The following is an 18,069-nucleotide window of genomic DNA, read 5'->3' as shown; positions in this document are numbered from 1 at the left end:
CTGTGTGAACATGCTAAGACAAGAGCATGTAGTAAAGGGAGCAATGGTTGTGTATTTCTGAAGAGTTAAGTGTTATCCAGACATAAAATAGGTGCAACCTTTTGAGAGAAGTCCAGTGTAAAATTTTCTGATGAATACTCATTTATTCATCAGGAAAAATTTTTATCCTGGCATAATTTCTTGTAACAGCCCTGCAAATTCTTAAAAACAATTCCAAGTTTTCTAAAAGATTCTTTTCCATATATTTGCATTCACCCTGATACATGTTCTCTCTCCAAAACTTGATTTTGCTAAATAATGAAAAACAAACAAACAAAAAAAAAAACCCACTTCATTTTTATTTAATCTCATTCAAATTTCCAAACACAAAAGAATTTTTTATTTCAAGATTAGCCAAAAAATAAAACCAAATCAATTTCCCATTCTCCTTCAGCTGCAATAGAAGTCACCAGCCCTATGCAAGATGTGAAGACAAGGAGCTGTCAGCTTCATCACACATAGCACGGAGTACAATATCCCTGCAGAAAGAAGAATAGAAAGTGAAGGAGTTTGAGCATGGCCAGTGTCAGGCACGTGGCTTCATAGGGCTGCACAGCCACTCTGTTGTAAAACTGTGAGCATCCTGTAAGACTGTTGAGGAAGACAGCACACGTCTGTTCTTTGGGTAGTGCATTTCGTTACGACTATACAAGCACGTTCCTCAGCAGTGGAACTGTCCCCGTGTGTTTGTGCCATGCAGGTCCAGCACTCATCTCCCTTCCCTGGGCACCCTGCCCTGGCTATGCTGGTGCTGGGAGATGGGAGCTATGGGATGTAGAGCCTGGCAGTGGCTGTGCCCAGCACGAGCTCTCAGGCTGCCAAACACAACATCCATTTCCTGTCATAATCCCCATCGGCTTTGTACCTGATCTCTGTTAGTGATTGCTGTGTGACCTGTCTGAACACCCTCTACTTTAACTTCCCTTATGAGCATGTTAATTCCATTCTGCAGGATTTACACCTTTGTTTATTTGTTCAGCAGCTCAGATTTTCCCCAGAGCTGCCAGTTGCTCTTTCAATTGTTTTCCCTGGATCCCATTGACTTCTATATATAGCACAGTACTCTTCATGTTTTCGGAAATCTTTTGCCTTTTCCAGTGAAGCACATTGGGTGCCAATCACAACCCAAGAGGGGCTTGGAGGAAACAGTGGCTTCCAGAGGGAATATTGAATATGAAGAAAAACGTGTGCTCTGTTTTCCTAAGGGCACCTGCCAGAACCCTGTTGTTGGATCAAAGCATAGATCAAATATTTGGCATCAGCAGGTAGTATAATATGCTATTTTTTAATATTTATTCCATTCATTTATATCTACACATAAACAAAACTTCCCTCCCTTCCCGCAGTGACTGGTGAATACCTGCACACTGCTGGCTCAGAGCTAACTCTTTGATTCCTCAAGGAATAAGCTGATCTAGTTTCTCTTTCAATTCTGCCTTTGGGCAAGAAAAACTTCGCAGGAGTTATGAGTCAACTGTATTTGAAGTCAGTCTCCTTTCTGGAAAATGTCCTCAAGCACATCTTCCCATGCATTAGTTGCCATGGTTCAGCAACAAGGACAGCTTTCGCAATTACTACTTCTTTTCTGCTTTGTTCAAAACAGAAGGAAAGTTCCTGAGCAAAACTTTGGCATTTAAGGGAAAAAAAAATCCCCAAACCCCCAAACGAAAACATTCTCCTGGATTTAGATGGCTTAATTTCATGTCACCTCACAAGTAATATCTTCCTCATTTACTGCTAAATAATTTGTATTAGAATTTAAAATTGAAATTTCTTAGCAGAAACTCAGTTTCACAAAGAACTTTATTCGGTCACTAACCTTGCAAAGAAAATATCCTGAGTTTTTACTAAGTATTTTTAGAGATGTTATCAATGCTTATTATAGGCTTTTGAATTTTTTTTATACACATAGTTGAAGATGTCCCTGCTTATTGCAGGGAGGTGGGTTGGAATAGATGATCTTTAAAGGTCCCTTCCAACTGAAGCTGTTCTATGACTCTACAACATACACACAGGTTTCATTCACTGCAATGATTGAAAAATGTCATCAGTGAAACACTGTTATGAGAAAATACCTGTCTGAGTCATCCTGTGAAAATACTTAAGCAGAGCATTGGATTCAATTTAATTTTAAAGCAGAAAAAATTCTATTTTGAAAAATTAGCACCCAGAATTAGCTATTTAATAAAGGTATATTGCTGTGTATCAGGTATCATGAGCAATTCAAGTATGCACAGTATTTTCAAGGAGCAGCTAATTTTTCCTTCCTTGGAGTTATTTAAGGATTTCACAAGTCTGCAAGCTGCACAACCTGCTTCCATCAGGTAGAAAATCCAAGATGCTCTGGGGTTTAGTCTTTAATGATTAAAACCAACTTTCTGTGGCATTCCAACCTCTTGTACACTTATTAAAAGGAGAAGCTACAGTGGAAGCTGCTGATAAGAATTTAATAATATGTCCAGGCTGTTCAATCACTTGAGAAATTTAAATCAGTGTGTTCAGTGACTACATACAAGATATCTCCTGCTTTGTTCTCTTTGGTTTGGTTTGGTTGGGTTTTTTTTAGTGGGGTGTGTTTTGAAGCTTTTCACTTGCATTGAAATGAGATACTGAATGTGTGTGTCACAAGGAGCAATGCATATTTATAGCTTTTCTTTTCTATTGCTCTGACTTTCAAACATAGCCAGAGGGAAGGCAGACTTGTTCTAGAGTACTAAAACTTGGCATCTCCTGAACAGAGCAAATGATGTGTGTGAACCCAACCACCTACAATGTTATCCTGCCCATAATCTTGCTCCCAAAGTCTTCCTTATTCAACTTATGCTTTGCAGGCCCCATTTAAAATGACTGAAATCTGGATCTCAGCTGAGGCCTTCTCCTGGGCCAGTTTAATCCTCTCCAGTGCAACCTCAACACAGTGAGTGTGTTGACAAAAAGCAGTTGGATATCTGCAGCCTGTGGTTGAATGTTCCTGTCAAAGCAGCTCCCAGTTTTAGGACTGAGGATGGCCTTTGCCCATGGATCAAGCTGGCTCTTGGCTAACACATGATCAGATATGTGGGTACCTTTGCCCTGAACCAAGTGGGACTGCGCTTGATTCAGGCATTGACCTCATCTGCAAAACTATTTGTGATTCCCATAAGTATAACTGAGATAAACAATAAGGGTGGTTTTTTGTTTTTTTGTTTTTTTTTTTTTTTGTTTTTTTGTTTTTTGTGGGAACTTGAATGTCAAATAAGTGCAATCCATACTGCCTGAGGTGTGAGCTTTTCAGACTTCCTTCCATTATTACCATTAAATTTAGAGAACATTTTTCTTCACCTTGAGCCAACTCTGTGCCACTGGAAGTCCATCTGATAGTGAGGGTCCCCTTTAGTTTAAGGAAAGCAAGACATGCACCATTCCCCTGCTTCTCTCCTGTCTCCTTTTTTGTGCAGAACACAGTTCAATTGCAGGGTGAATCAGATGTGATTTGTTTGATTTACTATCAAGTTTCTGGGTACCTAAGTTGATAGCGGAAGGTAAAGTATCATAAACATGCATACCAGTTGGGGAAGACCAAGGGGTAACTCTCGTACTTAGAGTTCCCTTTATTGCCTTGTTGTGCTCCCTGCCAGCAGCAGTCTCCACCGCCTTCCATTCTCCTCTGACATGCGGTGCCTGGAGTTCATTCAACATGCTGAACAATTAGAGGCAAAGAGTTCGAACTTGTCGAGAGGAACATGCCCAAGAAAGCAAAGTATAATTTACCCTGATTATAAACTGCATTCCATTCCACACCTCTTTTGACATTGTCCCTGAGAGAAAAATACTCTGTCTCATAAAGAAGTCTCATTGTTGTTTTCCTTGTCAGGAGGAGGATTGCTCTATAAGTGTTCAGCTTCATCCAAACCGCATGATGTAAAGATTTATAAAACTCCTTCTGAACCCTAATACTACAGCTAAAGTTGAATTTTTTATGTTGTTCCAAAGCCACAGGCTACTGATCATACAGCTGAGACAAAAACTATGGACAAAAGCTGGAAGTCAATGTAGTCCTTCCTCTGCTAGCAAAGAAGAATATAGAAATATAGAGGATTAGGTGCAGATAGGTATAGTATGAGGTGTTAATGCGCTTCTGGATAAACAGACAAGAAAGAAGTGAGCAGTAATATTCATATGGAAAGTTGGGTTGTCTTGGAAGAATACTGTAATGTCAAACCAGATCCCAAGTGTGGTCTTCATCAGTACCAGTTACACTTCCCTGCCCAAACAATTGTACTGATTCTGTAGTGGCCAATACCGTTTTTGTGTTAGTTTACATTTCTCAGTGTCAACAAATGTATTCCTCATTTATATCTCAGTGTATGAAAGGGATTTAAGGCAGTGAGATTGCAGCCCTTAGCTACAGTACAAGAGAGTGGAGAGTAGGCAACATCAGCAAAAAGGACAGGACATGTGCTGTTTGTGTGACAAAACAATTAAGCATCTCTCTATTTTTTGCTCTCTTGAAAGCCAATACTCAGAAATGCCTAAGATTAAACGTAAGTATAATGCTCAGTTTCATAATATAATATTAATGCTTTTTCACAAGCCATGCCTGGAAGGACACATAAAAAAAATTGAATACAGCCACCCACACGATGGTATATCAATCCACAAGTTATCAGAACAATACAGACATCCAGGGCAAGAGATTAATGAGACTGCTTGTAGTTTCAATCTCAATAAGCCTTTGTTTCAGTTATCTAAAGTGAAGAGGCAGCTTTTTCTTCTAAAGCTACAACTGAATTTTGAATATGTGTGCCACAAACTACATGCTGGAAATTGATAATACATTAAAACTCCCACATGTGCACATACAGCCTCACTGAGGTCAATGTGATGTTTCACATATTTAAAACTAAGCATGTGCAAAGTTGTTCTCCTGCAATTTGTTCTAGAATGAACTTTAACTGTGAACTTCTTGCAGAGTCATTTTTTCCGAGCTTATGTTATTTTGCCCCATCAGTTAAAGTCAGCATTGACACAGGTATGAATCCTACCTCTAGCTGCTGAGAACAAAGCTCTTTCTCAGTATAGAAGACAAACTAGAACACCTTATCTGTCATCTTATCACAGCACTAGGAGGTGTATGCAGAGACTGACTCAGAGCATAATGTGTAACAGCCAGCTTATAATGAGAAGGACATGTATGAAAAATGCCAGCTTGTCAGTTCTGAAAACTGACAGTCTCTATTCATAAAATCCCCACAGAACAGTTGGCTTCAACTTCATTTATATCATCCCACTAACATGCCTAAAGCCTGAACAGAATTACTTGCCTTTTGGATAGGTAAACCTTGTTCACTTCCTTGTTGAGAAAGTTAATGCGGAGGCCAATTAATTCCATTCATTTTACAATCCAGCTATCTTCCTCTGAGGAGTAAGTGTAGGAAACTATAACAGGGAAGTAGTGGTGTCATTGTCTTTCTTGTAAGTAATTCTGAATGAGCAAATCATTTCAAAGAAGCAAAAAACCGAACTGAATGTATCCAGCTGACCACAGATGAAAGGTTTCATGGACATTTATTAATCTCAGAAGCATCATCCTGGATTTCTGAAATACGAGGAAAAGAAAGCCATAAGGGTTTCTTAATGTGAAAGTCTGGCTTGGTCATTCATTATCTGTGTAGTTTGATAATTACCTATTTCCTAGCTAAATTGCTTTGGACATTTACTTTGAGGTAGCAGATTAATGAAGTTCTTTGAAAACTTCAGGAACTTGAAAATCTACAAAGCTTCCGGAACAAAATTTTCCAGGTCGGTGGATATTGTACTTTTAGAAATCCAGGAGACAGGACGCATTTGTACCTCAGTTTGTAAAGAGCTGGTCAAAACCTTAGAGCAACACTTGTGTAGATCTTTGAGTCCACTAAATTTAAATAGTGAAAATAATCAGCAGTCCAGTAAGCATGAACCTGTGATTTACCATACAGAAGCAATAAAGGATTTCAAAAGAGCTGATAACGAGGCTGTCAAGGTCAGTGCAACTAGGTAACACCTCTTCTCTTTGGTTGTCTTTAAATCATTGGAACATTTGTGTGCAGCGTGATGTACCTGGAATTGAACAATAGACCTTGCTTTCTGCTGACACTTGTTTCACATTGGCACATCTCCATTGGCTCTAATGGAGTAATATTAGTTTATAATACTCTAACAAGAGACTTAGTGCATATTATTGTTGTAGCACCTTGGGTAGATCTCTGCTCATCGTCTTGCACCTTAGGGGACCTGCCAAAGCTTCCCAGGGATCAGGCGAGAACCTATGGTCTCCCAGCCCACCCAGTGCTCCCAGCTCTCAGGTTAGTTTCAGCAGCACGAACCACCATCACTCCAAAGGACACATTGCAATATGATCTTCAGAGAAGTGACATGCTCACAGGGTGCTGTATGGTTTTTCTTACACCACCACTCACTCAGCCAGAGGCAGCCTTCACTTGGCACAGACAGTGTGGTTTTGATAACTGTCAGATTTGCTCTTTGCATAACCACCCGGCTGTCAGTCACGGTGCTGGGTCGATGGCACTTTTTTCATAGACATCATTTCTTTTGATACTGCAAAGCTTCAAACTATTTTCATCCTTCCTCAAAACTTTATATTGATTTTCTCTTGTCATAATGGCAGAGAAATGTAACAATCCCATCCCTGGAGACCTCAGTACTGTGCATGCTGGGGAGAAACATGTTCAGACTGTGCTATGCATGCAGGAAGCTTCCTAACATTAGCATTTATTGAGGTCTTGTAGGATTAGGGGGAAAGGGGCCGTCAGTATAGATTTAACACATTCCCAAGTACTGGAGCTAGCCTGGATTGAAGGAATGGCACGACTAATGGCACAAAAGGAGTTTGGCAGCAAAGCTCCAGGCTTCAGGGCATTATGCCCCTGTACTTGCTAAGCTGGAATCCACCAGGCCGGGGCTGGCCGGGTGCCGGGCAGTGCCCACTACACCCTCCCACCAGAGCTGGGCTTTCCAAACAGTTTCCCAGCTAGGGTGTCATTACAGCCACAACGAAGCATTTTGGGGGTATCATAAAGAGGAAGTATTTCACTGTTGCATTAAAGTAACCACATTTTGTATAATTTCAACTCCAATCCTATGGAGGTGATTAAGCAGATGGATGAAAGCACCACGGCAACTTGGTGCAAGAAGTTACCACAAAAGACAAGATTTTTGTAATGCTACAAAGATTTTATAGTAAACTATGGAAGAACACTTACAGGAAAAAAAAATTGAAATCTTTATTATAAAGTTGACTATTACCAAATTGACTAGAAAGGTTCAGGTAATGCACAAATTGCTTTACACATTGTAGCTGCAGCTTATAAACAGCAGAGGAAAACAAAAAAATGCCAAGAAGTTGTAACATTTCAGAATGTAAAAAAATAAAAATAACCATTCATGTTATATATATAAACCTGTACTTCAAACTGCATCATGGGGAAATACACTAGTGACTGTAATAGCTAACACACAGTATTACATGCAGGGCAGTGACAACTTTAACCTTCAGATACAGATATTGAAATCTCCACAAGCAATAGACCTCTTCAAAATGTTTAGGATCCTTATTTCCTGCGGTTCTTTGAAAAATATATTTTATATTACTCATTGATAAAATAACTATCCTGTTAGGATAATCATCACTTACTAGTGGCAGAACCCATAGGATTCTAGTGATTCCATTTACGGATAAGGCCTTTCATGCAATAAAAGACCACTAAGGTTTTGCAATAAAGTCATGATAAAATGACTTGTGTGGGAGTTGGAGGCATGAAACTCTATAGGTAAGAGCAGAGTATGCAGCAGTATACTCTGTACTCAACAGTACTGCAACTGTTCGAATCAGAGTACTGTGCAGGAATGAGGAATAAATCCTGTTGTATACCTTTATCCTTATTTCCCTTTTATTAAGGAAGTGAATAATGTTAGGGAAAGTATACTTCTTTAATTATCCTAATTTTTAAGCCCTGTTGTTACTCTTGTTACAGACTGCCATCTTACTTCTCAGTTTAATTCATTACATTGGCAATCTGATAAAGACTAAGCAAGTTTCTTTTCCCTAAAGCTGCCTTCCCAAAGCTCCTCAACTCTGAGCTAACAGTGCAGTTCAGCTGGGGCTGTTGTTCCCCAGGTATCCTGTATGATACCCAAAGACTGGAAGCCAGCTCTTTCCAAGCCGGCCTGTTGAACAGTTTGAGGCTATAATAATTTCACTGTGCACTAACAAGAACTATACATAACATTCCACAGCTCATTATCAAGCTCTACTCTGCATAGTCCCTCAGCTGCACTAAATCAGTATATTTGCATAGGTATATGAATGTGCATGGTATTTTTCTTTCCTCTTAACACTGCTAAGCACAGCTGAACTAACTAACCACATTTTCCCAATAAAACAGTACGGGAGATTTTTTTGGTGCTATTTCTGGCTCAGCAATTGTTCAAGGGATGTGTGTAGCAGTTTCTCCACTGGTTACCATAGGCTTTGACTTTCCCAGTTGATATGCGTTTTTTCAGAGAAGGCAGCAGCAGGGTTGTCATCTATTTTCTGCAAGCTGTATTAAACAGAAAAAGAATCTACAGAGTGATCGATTATTTAAAAGCAAATAGCACTGAACAAACTCCAGTTAAAGGAATTAATACCCTTATTCAGATTATATTGGGTGATTTTTCTCCTGTGGTGTTGGCCAGCAAAAAAAAAAAATCTCTCTCAGTATTTAAATGTCACTTGATTTCTAATTTGAAAACTTAATTCTAGATCAAAGACCCAGTTTTCCAATTTAGATTTTTACACAGATGAGATTTTTTTTTTTTTTTAGCTTATTTGTATAAGCTTGTGAGCAGAGAAAATCTTGCATTCCATTTTTTGGAAGCAAAAAATGGATAATAAGTTGCAAGATTGCATCACTATTTACAAACAGGTATTTCTTTTCTTTGTCCTTCTGCCTAAAATACTTTTTTCTTATCTAAACTTTGTAGTGCACTGGTGTACTTTTCCCTCACTAGGGAATTTTCTTTTTAATCTGTGCACTGATGCTCAAAATCAAATACTATTTTCCAGGAAATATCTTCTAAAAATGCAGTGGAGAAGTTATAATAATGGCCATTATTTTGTTTCCTCCAATGGTATACACGTTTTGATTTCCCCATTTCTGATTTGCATCATGCACAGAAGACATGCTCTTGTGGAGTTTAAAACTTGATGGCTAACTTCAGAGCCTTAAGTACAAAACCTGTCTTCTTAGTACATGCAATATTTTCTGTTAAAAGTAACAGAACGTGATGGTGTTTAATAAATCTCACATTGTGAGAGTAAAGCTTAGAAAGACATCTGCTCTCTTACACTCACAGTCCTATGAAAATTCTAAACGAGGTTCAAAGAAAAGCCTCCTGCACTCAGGAGACCCTTAGGCACATACCTTATCGTCTGTGAAATGCAATGGGAAGCTCCCGGCTGGGAATCAGTATTCCTGAATGGAGTGTTTCTACTGGTTTGTCATCAGTTGCTACAATTTGGTATTTGCGAATGAGCTGAAACACAGACATTTTGGTCAGCATGCTTTGGCTTCTAGATCTTTAGGTTATGTGTTGAACAACCAGGCATTGTGTATGGAATGCTGTTTTAGAGTATTTACCCAGCAAAGAGCCAAGTGAAGCTGTAGCTCTGCGACGCGGCGTCCGATGCACATCCTCTTCCCGATGCCAAATGGAACATGAGAAAATGGGTTTATCAAGTTTTTCTGAAACCAGCGCTCTGGTTTAAACTGAGTCCAGCTATTAAAGTACTCTTCATTGCAGCCCAAGGCATGGCTATTTATCATTAGTATGGTCTATAAACAAAGCAATAGAAAGAAAGTCTCATTATAAGTTGGCTTAGAGCTATCAAGGGAATCAGTTTGTTAATGGAACAAAATAATTCAACAGTAAAGGTGAGACAGTTTCCTCAGAAGATGTCCTGTAATTCTCTGAAGATTAATTCCAACACCAAAAAGGTCATAGTTTTCTCAGAAAATCATGGGAAAGTGTGACAAAAAAAAATCTGAAGTAGCACACCTAACTATTGTTGTCTAACTCCAAAAGCAGTACAGACAGGTATGGTTTTCCACTCATGGGAATTCTTGGTGCAAATTCCCCATTCCTTCTCCTAGGACTCATCCTTTGGCAAAGTCATTTTGAGATTGAAATATGACCAACTTCAGTGGTTTACAGGACAGTTAATCAATGACAACATATTCTAGTAAGCTAAATTAGTTTGACTAAGCTAAATTAGTTTGACTTACCCCTTTGGGCAGCTGATAATCTCCCAGAACCATTTCTGTGTCGATGGTGCGAGTGGTAAACGGCACCGATGGTGTTAGTCTACAGTGAAAGAAACAAAATGGACTAAATTTCCAGCATTTTTTCTTCCTGTATCTATCTATAGTTTCCCTTAACCAGCAAGGTGAACGAAATTATACAGACTAGAAAATTCTTTCTTCTTAGTACACACTGGCTGGTAAAAACCTTTGTGATCATTTTGCTTTTTGCAAATTATTTGAGAACTTTACCTCATGGATTCTTTCAGACATGCTTTTAGGTAAGGCATGTTTTTCAGGTTCTCAGCACTTGGACCCTCATTAGCAGCCAAAACACTCTGTATTTCCTGGAAAAGCTTCTGCTGAACGTGTGGATTGCGTGAAATGTTATACAAAGCCCATAGTAAACTATTGGCCGTCTGAAACAAAGCAAAAACAAACGTAAGAAAGACCTCCATTTGTGGTGACAGAAGCATGAAGTTGCCAAAAGTTCAAAGCAGCCTCTATGGCTGGTCACTATTTTGCAGTATTTTGTAAGCCTAAGGGGTTATGAGCCATTCCAGTTGTTCTCTAGGAGTAATGAACAGAAGGAAGAATTTAGTGACTTCAGGCAAAAATTCACTTGCACGTAAGGCCACCAAAGGGACTACAGGATGAGCTCACTCTCAGATGTTGTGATGGTTAGGTGATGGAAGAAAGCAGGGAGTTGGAAGGATGCTAATTTTAGCGAGCTCTTGGAAAGGCAGGTTTACCGTTTCAACTCCAGCAATCTGGAGCTCTGCGATGGCAGCGTACAGCTCCTTCTTGGAAAGTTGTCCTCCAGAATAGATGTCACACAGGAAATCCTCCTGAGGGTTTGCAGAGTGTTTTTCCAGTCGACAGTCAATGGAGTGCTTGGCTGAGGAGGGAGGAGCAGGAGGTGATTAATGGAAAATCACTAAAAATACTATAAAAATAAAAGCAAAAGCACGTTTCACATGCAGGATTTTGAAAGAAGATATCAAGCTGTGCTCTTTTGTCAAACAATGAGCATTATACTGAATAAATAATGGTATTTTCACTTATTAGACAAAAAAAAATCAATCACAAAAATCACTTCTGAACAGAAGGAGCTTCTGCACACTATTAGGAATTCTGCTTTCTTAAATTAGCAATGGAAATCACTGATATGTTGAGTGAAATATTTAGCAAACAGGAATGCAAGCATGTAAAATTTATTAGCTTGGGTTTTCAAAGGGGATTCAAGGTGTTAGAAAATCAAAGAGACTTAGCACTCAGACTCCCTGAGAGGAAATTGAAGCCTTTGATTTACTAAGGGAAGGCAAAAACAGATGCCAAATTTCTACATTGTGTTTGTTTGTTTGTTTTTAAATATAGAGGACTAGACTTTGCCCACCCTTTCTCATGAATATCCCAATTGTTAAGAGCAGTTCCTAGTAAGGAGCTCTTTCTGTCAAGTGAAGGTGTGAAATTGTTTCTTCTGAACAAAACTGGTTTCAAGTGTCCTTCCTAAAGCCCATAAACTAAGAAGCAATAAATAAGTGCACGTGTGGCTGGCATGACCAAAAGTCCTGACGTATCAAGTACTCAAATACCTAAGAGAAATATATCACTCAGCATCTCAATCACACAAGTGCCAAACCCTTTCTCAATCTTTAGCTATAACTGTCACTATTCAGAAAAATACTGAAAAAGAGAAACTGAACTTCATATCTGGAGTTGGAGTAATTTTTGTAATGTGAAGGCCAATTCATCTTAGACAGAAAATGTTGTCAAAAAGCCAAACTGTACCTTACGATTTAAATTACTGATGCTTGTAAGAGTTAAGACTATATTCCAGGTTGTTCAGAAAACCTATAATTTCTCTTTTTGTTTTATTTAAGCAAATAAATAGGCTTTTGTTGCATGTAAAATTCTTGTTTCTCAAGAAAATAACTCCCTTTGAGGTGCCTTTGAGAGCAGCCCCTTTTCTCAGCCATATACCTCGCCTTTAAAGAGTTTATACACTTTCTGCCTATTTCATTTTATGACAGATTAAAGTGGACTCACAGCATTGCTAGCTCCTAAATTTCTGGGGCTTTCCTGGGGATTGGGTATTGCCTACGACCAGACCTAAGTGTTAGTCATAAGACAATAGTGCTCCCGTGCTTGGAAGAGCTTTGTGGTTAGCTGCAGCAAGTGTCTCAATCTGCGCTGAAGGCAGCAATGAACAGCAGCATAGGGCAGTAGCAAGTATGAAGGAAGTTAATTCCAAGTAGGAAGCAGAGACGAAGGGAAAGGAGAGAAATTGTGTTTAAGACAATAACCTGTTTTAAATATATCATCCCATGCTTTTGTGTGAGCCTGCCAGACTTTTGTGTTCAGGCCCTTGTGAAGTTCCACGGGGGTCACCATCATCATTCCAAAAGTAGCCATCATCTGTGGTGGAAAGAAAGTTTTTTAAATCTTTCTTTAATCTATCTACTTGCAATCTCCGAACAACATTAGACTGTAAAGTAGGAGGCAATTTTCAGGAAGTCAAGGTTCTGGCAGATATTCCAACCTGGACCAAAAGAATGGGTCTCAATCTACTTGGAGCATATCCAGCTAAAAATTAAGGACAGCTAGTGGAGGTTAGGAGACTTCTCCAGCGAGTGATTCATCCTATTTTAGGCGCATGTTTTAGAGTGGGACAAGCCACTCTTTGACAGTGCTTCTCTCTCCCTTGACAACAGATGGAGCCTAATTTTAGCTATCTAAAAGATAGGCACCTGGCCTAAAAAAAACTAGATGGCTAAAATTAGGCAGATATATATCACCTGATGTGCATATGCAGCAAAATGCACATCAAGTGTGCTTGCAGGAATGACTAACCTCCAAGCCCAGTGTATTTGCATAATCCTACACAACTCCAGGAGTTCCACTCAACAAACAGCAGTGTTGCACAATGGATGTCTCACAGGGAGAGAAAAGTTAACCAACCAACCTGACAACTCTATTTCCAGGATTACCCTGATGTCCACACAACATTTTTCCCCTACAGCTTCAGGCATTTTATAAATGAGACTGTCAGATGTTCAGTGCTAGCTTTGCACTTATAAGTGTCACCTTGGATGTGCAAGGCTGCCAATATACTTATCGCACAGAAGCTTGAGTTTCTTTTTTCAGGTACTCTCTCATTAGTAATAGGAGTACAAAATCAAAACAGCCCCTCTAAAAAGACTCTTCCGTACCGTTTTTACAGCCTTGATGAAGTTCAAACTTTCTTCTTCTACATCCTGCTGTAGGAGACCAAACCTCTTTCCGTACAGCACAAGACAGATACCTGTTGTTAAGCAATATTATAATTAAATGATATAAACAGAAGGGTGCATGGTGTCACCATTTCTCGTCACGGAATGGTTTGGATTATCCTGGAAAATGTTCTACTATAAATACCTATGAGAGCAGCACTTCAAAACACCTTCTGCACATTTGCCTCCGACCCAGGCAGCAGTATGTCTAGCTAAGGTGTCCTTACATTAGCACTTTCTTCACAAAGAAGAATAACTACATGGATCCCCTCACGAGCAGCAGATCATTCTGCCAAGCAGAACTGGCATATTTGGCAATGCTACTGAAGAGAACTGAGTCACAGGAAAACTGGAGCTGGAGAAGCCATCTACTCCAGCATCTTCTTGCTCTTTCGACAGCCAGAAACCACTTGCAAACACTGGCTGCATCCCATGCTCCACCAGTTTCCACCTCTTTCCACTTGCTTTTTGATTTTTTTTAAAGCTGTCACTTCCTATTTCTCCCTTTCTAAAAGCAGCCATCACCACTGAAAGTGGAAAGAAAAACCACAACCAAACACTTTCTGAGCTCAGTACACAGGTTGCTGAGATGAGCCAGCCAAGAGCAGATGTGTCTGGCAGAGCTTGTTCAGTTCCGTCCTATAGCTGACCATCCCTCCTTTTGGGAACCACTGATGCAGTTTCTTCTGGCTTAAGTAATTCCTGGCACATAGCTCCTTAGTGTAATCTGAAAGGTTTCTAAAAGGTGGAGGCTCCTGTCTTGGTAACTTATTCCAGTGCTTCTCAATCTCAATGTAAACATTTAAAAAGGGATTTTCCAACCCTTGTCTACAACGAATACTCCTTACTGTTATTGGATTGGTTCATTGATCTTGTGCTGCTGATAATTAACAAATATCGGATGGACAAAAATGGTCATGTGCTCTCTGATCCTACTTTATACAAATGCACTGTGACTCCCCCAAGTTTTGGATTTATAAGCCACTTTTATGTTTGAGGTATTTTGGAAGCCACATAGATGACCAGAAGAAGGGTCTGTATAGCTGCTGCTGAATTTTGCACGAGTACTGCTAGTCTGTGGCTTTTCTGCAACTCACTTCCCATGATATCGTAGGTGATAGCTTGTAAATGATCAGCCTACACATTTCTCACTGACCATACTTCAACTGAAATGCCTTGGCAGGTACAAAATGCATATTGTTCTCAAGCAAAATCAACTTACTTTCAAATGACCATTTGTTGAATTCTGAATAGACATCTTCCATTTGTCCATCGTGGTTACAAACATCATCTATTCTGTGCATGAAGTCTTCCAGGACCTACATGGTGGAGAGAAGAGAGAGAATAAAAGGGAATAAAATGACATCAACTAATAAAAACCCTGTGTAATTTAGCATTTCAGCTGTCTTTTCAATAGATAACAATCTCACATAAGAGAGGAATACTTAAGTTCTTTGAACGAGATTCATTTTCCCCCTGTGTTAATATGACTGAATTTTACATGACTCTCTTGTTACTACTGTTTGTACATTGATGAACTGAGCTTTCCTCCACAGGGATAAAATGCTTCAGTCTGATGCTGGAACAATACTGGCGTTTCACAATAAGGAAGATTTTAAGCCGTTTATCACAGATGCTCCTCAAACTCAGTGAGGAATACAGAGGTTAAAGAGGATGAAGGAATAAAGGCAAAAAACATGGAGTGCAAGAGAAACAAGAAAAACCTCTGGGTTTGCAGGTGCCTGTATCACTGTGGAATAATCTTGCTATTCTTGGGGAGACAGACAATGTCAACTGTGTAGTCTCATTTTTGGTCAGACCCTGATAATCCGTTTGTCTTTATTATTCCCTGGACGATTTCAGAGTATGAACTCATGGTTTTACTGCTGTAGTCAACAGTTATCCGGGTAAACTGGAACATTTGGTCTGCCTTTATTTCCCAGGATTCCAAGGGAGTGGGAATAGAGCAAGACCTTCTCAAAGCACAGTACCTCGTTGATTATGGTATCCAGCTTTGCAACTTCCCTGGGTTTCATCAATTTCTTTTGAAAGGCAGTTCTTACCCTCTGCCAGTCCTTTCCTTCCCTAGATTGAATTAAAAACAGCGAGGTTGGGAAGACAAAGACTAAAAGAAAGAAGAAAGAATAAAACAACCCCAAACCGGCAGCATGTGCATCGGGACCTCTCCGGCAGCGCGGGGCGCGGATGCGCCTTCACCGCCCCGACGGGCGCAAACTTGACGCCGCAGCCGCCTCTCGGGGACAAGGGATGCAGCCGGCTCCGGTCGGGGGGGGCCGCGGGCACGGCCACCCAGGGGAGGCCGGACCAGCCCCGGGGCCGCCCGCATTATCCCCAGGCACCTGGAAGACCGCAGGGAGCAACCGGCCCTCCCCGCACCTCCCCAGGTGAGCTGCCGATGCCACTTACAGGATCAGCAGCCCGTAGCCCTCGTCGCGATAGTCCCGATAGGCTTTCCAGGGCTTGATCTCCAGGCGCTGGGGGCAGGCGCTCTCCCGGCGGTACAGAGCTTCCAGGAGGCAGGGGGCTGCGATGTGCACCGAGTCGAAAGCCCCCAGCTTCATGCGGAAGATCTTCCCAAACCTCCTGTGGTACTCGGCCTGGGGATGTAGGAGAGACCGACACCCCCCCCTCCGGTGAGTGCGGGGCGCTCCCGGCTCCCCCACACACCCCGCCGTAGCATCCCCATCCCTCCGCCCGCCTCACCAGCGTGTCGTGCTGCCTCTTGAGCCCCCCTTTCCAGAGCACGTCGGGCAAACTGCCCATCAGCGGCCAGCGGGGCGGCCCGGGCAGGGCGGCCAGCGGGTGCCCGCGGCCCCCCGGGGCGCGCAGGGAGCAGCTCAGCGGCCGCAGCCCTGCGGTTCCACGCACGGCGGGGCCGCAGGTGAGGGCGGGGCGCCGGAGGAGGAGGATGCTGCAGGGGCTCATCGCCGCGGTGACAGGCGCCCATCCGTCTATAGGTACATATATAGCAGCCGGGAGGCTCGCTGGACTTTCGTCGGGGGCCAATGGGAGCCCCGGGCGCGGTGAGGTGGGGCCGGCCCGGCCCGGGGAGGACGCGGGGCAGGCGGTTCGTGAAAGGGTTCAGGCGGGGCAGGAGGGCACCGCGCCAGCGCCGCCTGCCCCAACGCCCTGCCCGGGGGCTCCCGGCGGCCCCGGACCCGCCGACCTGCCCGCGGGTTGCCACTGCCACGGGGCAGGTACCGGCACCCGCTCCCCGGCGGAGCTGAGCTGCCGGCGTTGTGTGGACGCTCCCCTACAGCTCTTTGTCTTAACTATTTATTTATAAGGGGGCCGGGGCACCCCTGCATGAAGCATGGGGGGCTGCGGTGTTCATCCTGCAGTGTGCAGGTGGATGAACAGTTCCGTCTTCCTTCAGCATTTGCACTTTGAAATGATGGAATAAAAACAAAAATGCAGGGAGCTGAGGAATAACAGCGTTTCGTGGTTGGGCTGCTCTTACCCTATCTGGCTGACTAACTATTTATGAAAAGGGCACGTGAGTGCATCCTCTAAGAACGCAGAATTCCCTTCACTCTTGGTGTTGGCAGCCATTTAATTCTGACAAAAATCAATTATTTCCATGAGTCTTTTAATTGGAAATCGCACGGTAACCCTCAGAGGGTAAACCTCAGATGCTAAGTGAAGGCAGGAAAGGTGCTAGTACGGATAGAGCAGCACAGGGCGGCTGGGTCCTTGGCGCTCTGTCCTCTGCTTGCACGAGAAGTCAGAAAGGCTGTGTGTTGATCTTGCTGCAAGACAAAAAGCTTCCCATAAACCAGAGGATTTCCAGGAAAGACAGAAACACTACAATGAGGACTTAATTTCTCCCACCCCACACTACCTTTTCTCGTCTTTCCCAAGTTGCATTTTGTGGCTCAGCTCTTAATCCACTTTATTTGTGTGATGGTAAGATGCAGACTGTGCAGACTGATGGGTGTTTTAGACCAGGGACAAGCAGAGAAATAATCAGAAGATGGGTTTGACATGGAACCTGAGACCCATAAAGGCACAAGTCTCAAAGTCAAATTAATAATAACAAAAGACTGAGGTATCGGTGATCAGTACAGAGAGAAATGTACAAAAGCATGACATCTCACTGTAGAGTTCTGTGATTTTTGTATGTCCTTCCCAATTTTGCCCCTCTATTTCAGTGATTTTCTTCCATGGGATCATATTATTTGGGCCACAAGATCAGAGCACTTTTGAGGCAGGCTTTAAAATTAAAGATTTGCATTATTATTTTGGTTTGTTGGTTTTTTGTTGGGGTTTTTTTTTGGTTTTTTTTTTTTGACGGGGGGTGTCTGTTTTTAAGGAAACACCACAACAAGTTGATATTCTTGTGATTTGCTTTCTTTGAACCAGTTCTACTGAGAACACATCTTGCTGTCCTTGTGGACTGAATGCAGTCTGGGCTTCAT

At 41.8% G+C, this 18,069-nt stretch overlaps 1 protein-coding gene and 1 long non-coding RNA gene across 2 annotated transcripts; both read right to left on the bottom strand.

Annotated features, from left to right (window-relative positions):
* Nucleotides 1-356: 356 nt before the first annotated feature.
* On the bottom strand, nt 357-3,714 carry LOC115615253. The gene is made up of 2 exons (XR_003993998.1): nt 3,585-3,714; nt 357-518 (listed from the first exon to the last, which is right to left on the bottom strand). It is a non-coding gene; the product is annotated as an uncharacterized LOC115615253 (long non-coding RNA).
* A 3,516-nt stretch (nt 3,715-7,230) lies between these two features.
* On the bottom strand, nt 7,231-16,577 carry LOC115615252 (1,25-dihydroxyvitamin D(3) 24-hydroxylase, mitochondrial). Its single transcript, XM_030503180.1, has 12 exons — nt 16,355-16,577; nt 16,058-16,248; nt 15,622-15,715; nt 14,853-14,949; nt 13,571-13,662; nt 12,665-12,776; nt 11,111-11,256; nt 10,611-10,777; nt 10,344-10,422; nt 9,699-9,893; nt 9,483-9,594; nt 7,231-8,618 (listed from the first exon to the last, which is right to left on the bottom strand). Exons 1-11 carry the CDS (start codon nt 16,574-16,576, stop codon nt 9,484-9,486), a joined length of 1,506 nt encoding a protein of 501 aa, XP_030359040.1. The 5' UTR covers nt 16,577; the 3' UTR covers nt 7,231-8,618; nt 9,483.
* Nucleotides 16,578-18,069: the final 1,492 nt, after the last annotated feature.

The sequence above is a fragment of the Strigops habroptila genome, chromosome 13, assembly GCF_004027225.2.
Source record: "Strigops habroptila isolate Jane chromosome 13, bStrHab1.2.pri, whole genome shotgun sequence".
Lineage (NCBI taxonomy): Eukaryota > Metazoa > Chordata > Aves > Psittaciformes > Psittacidae > Strigops > Strigops habroptila.
This window is presented reverse-complemented; position numbering and strand designations above follow the sequence as displayed.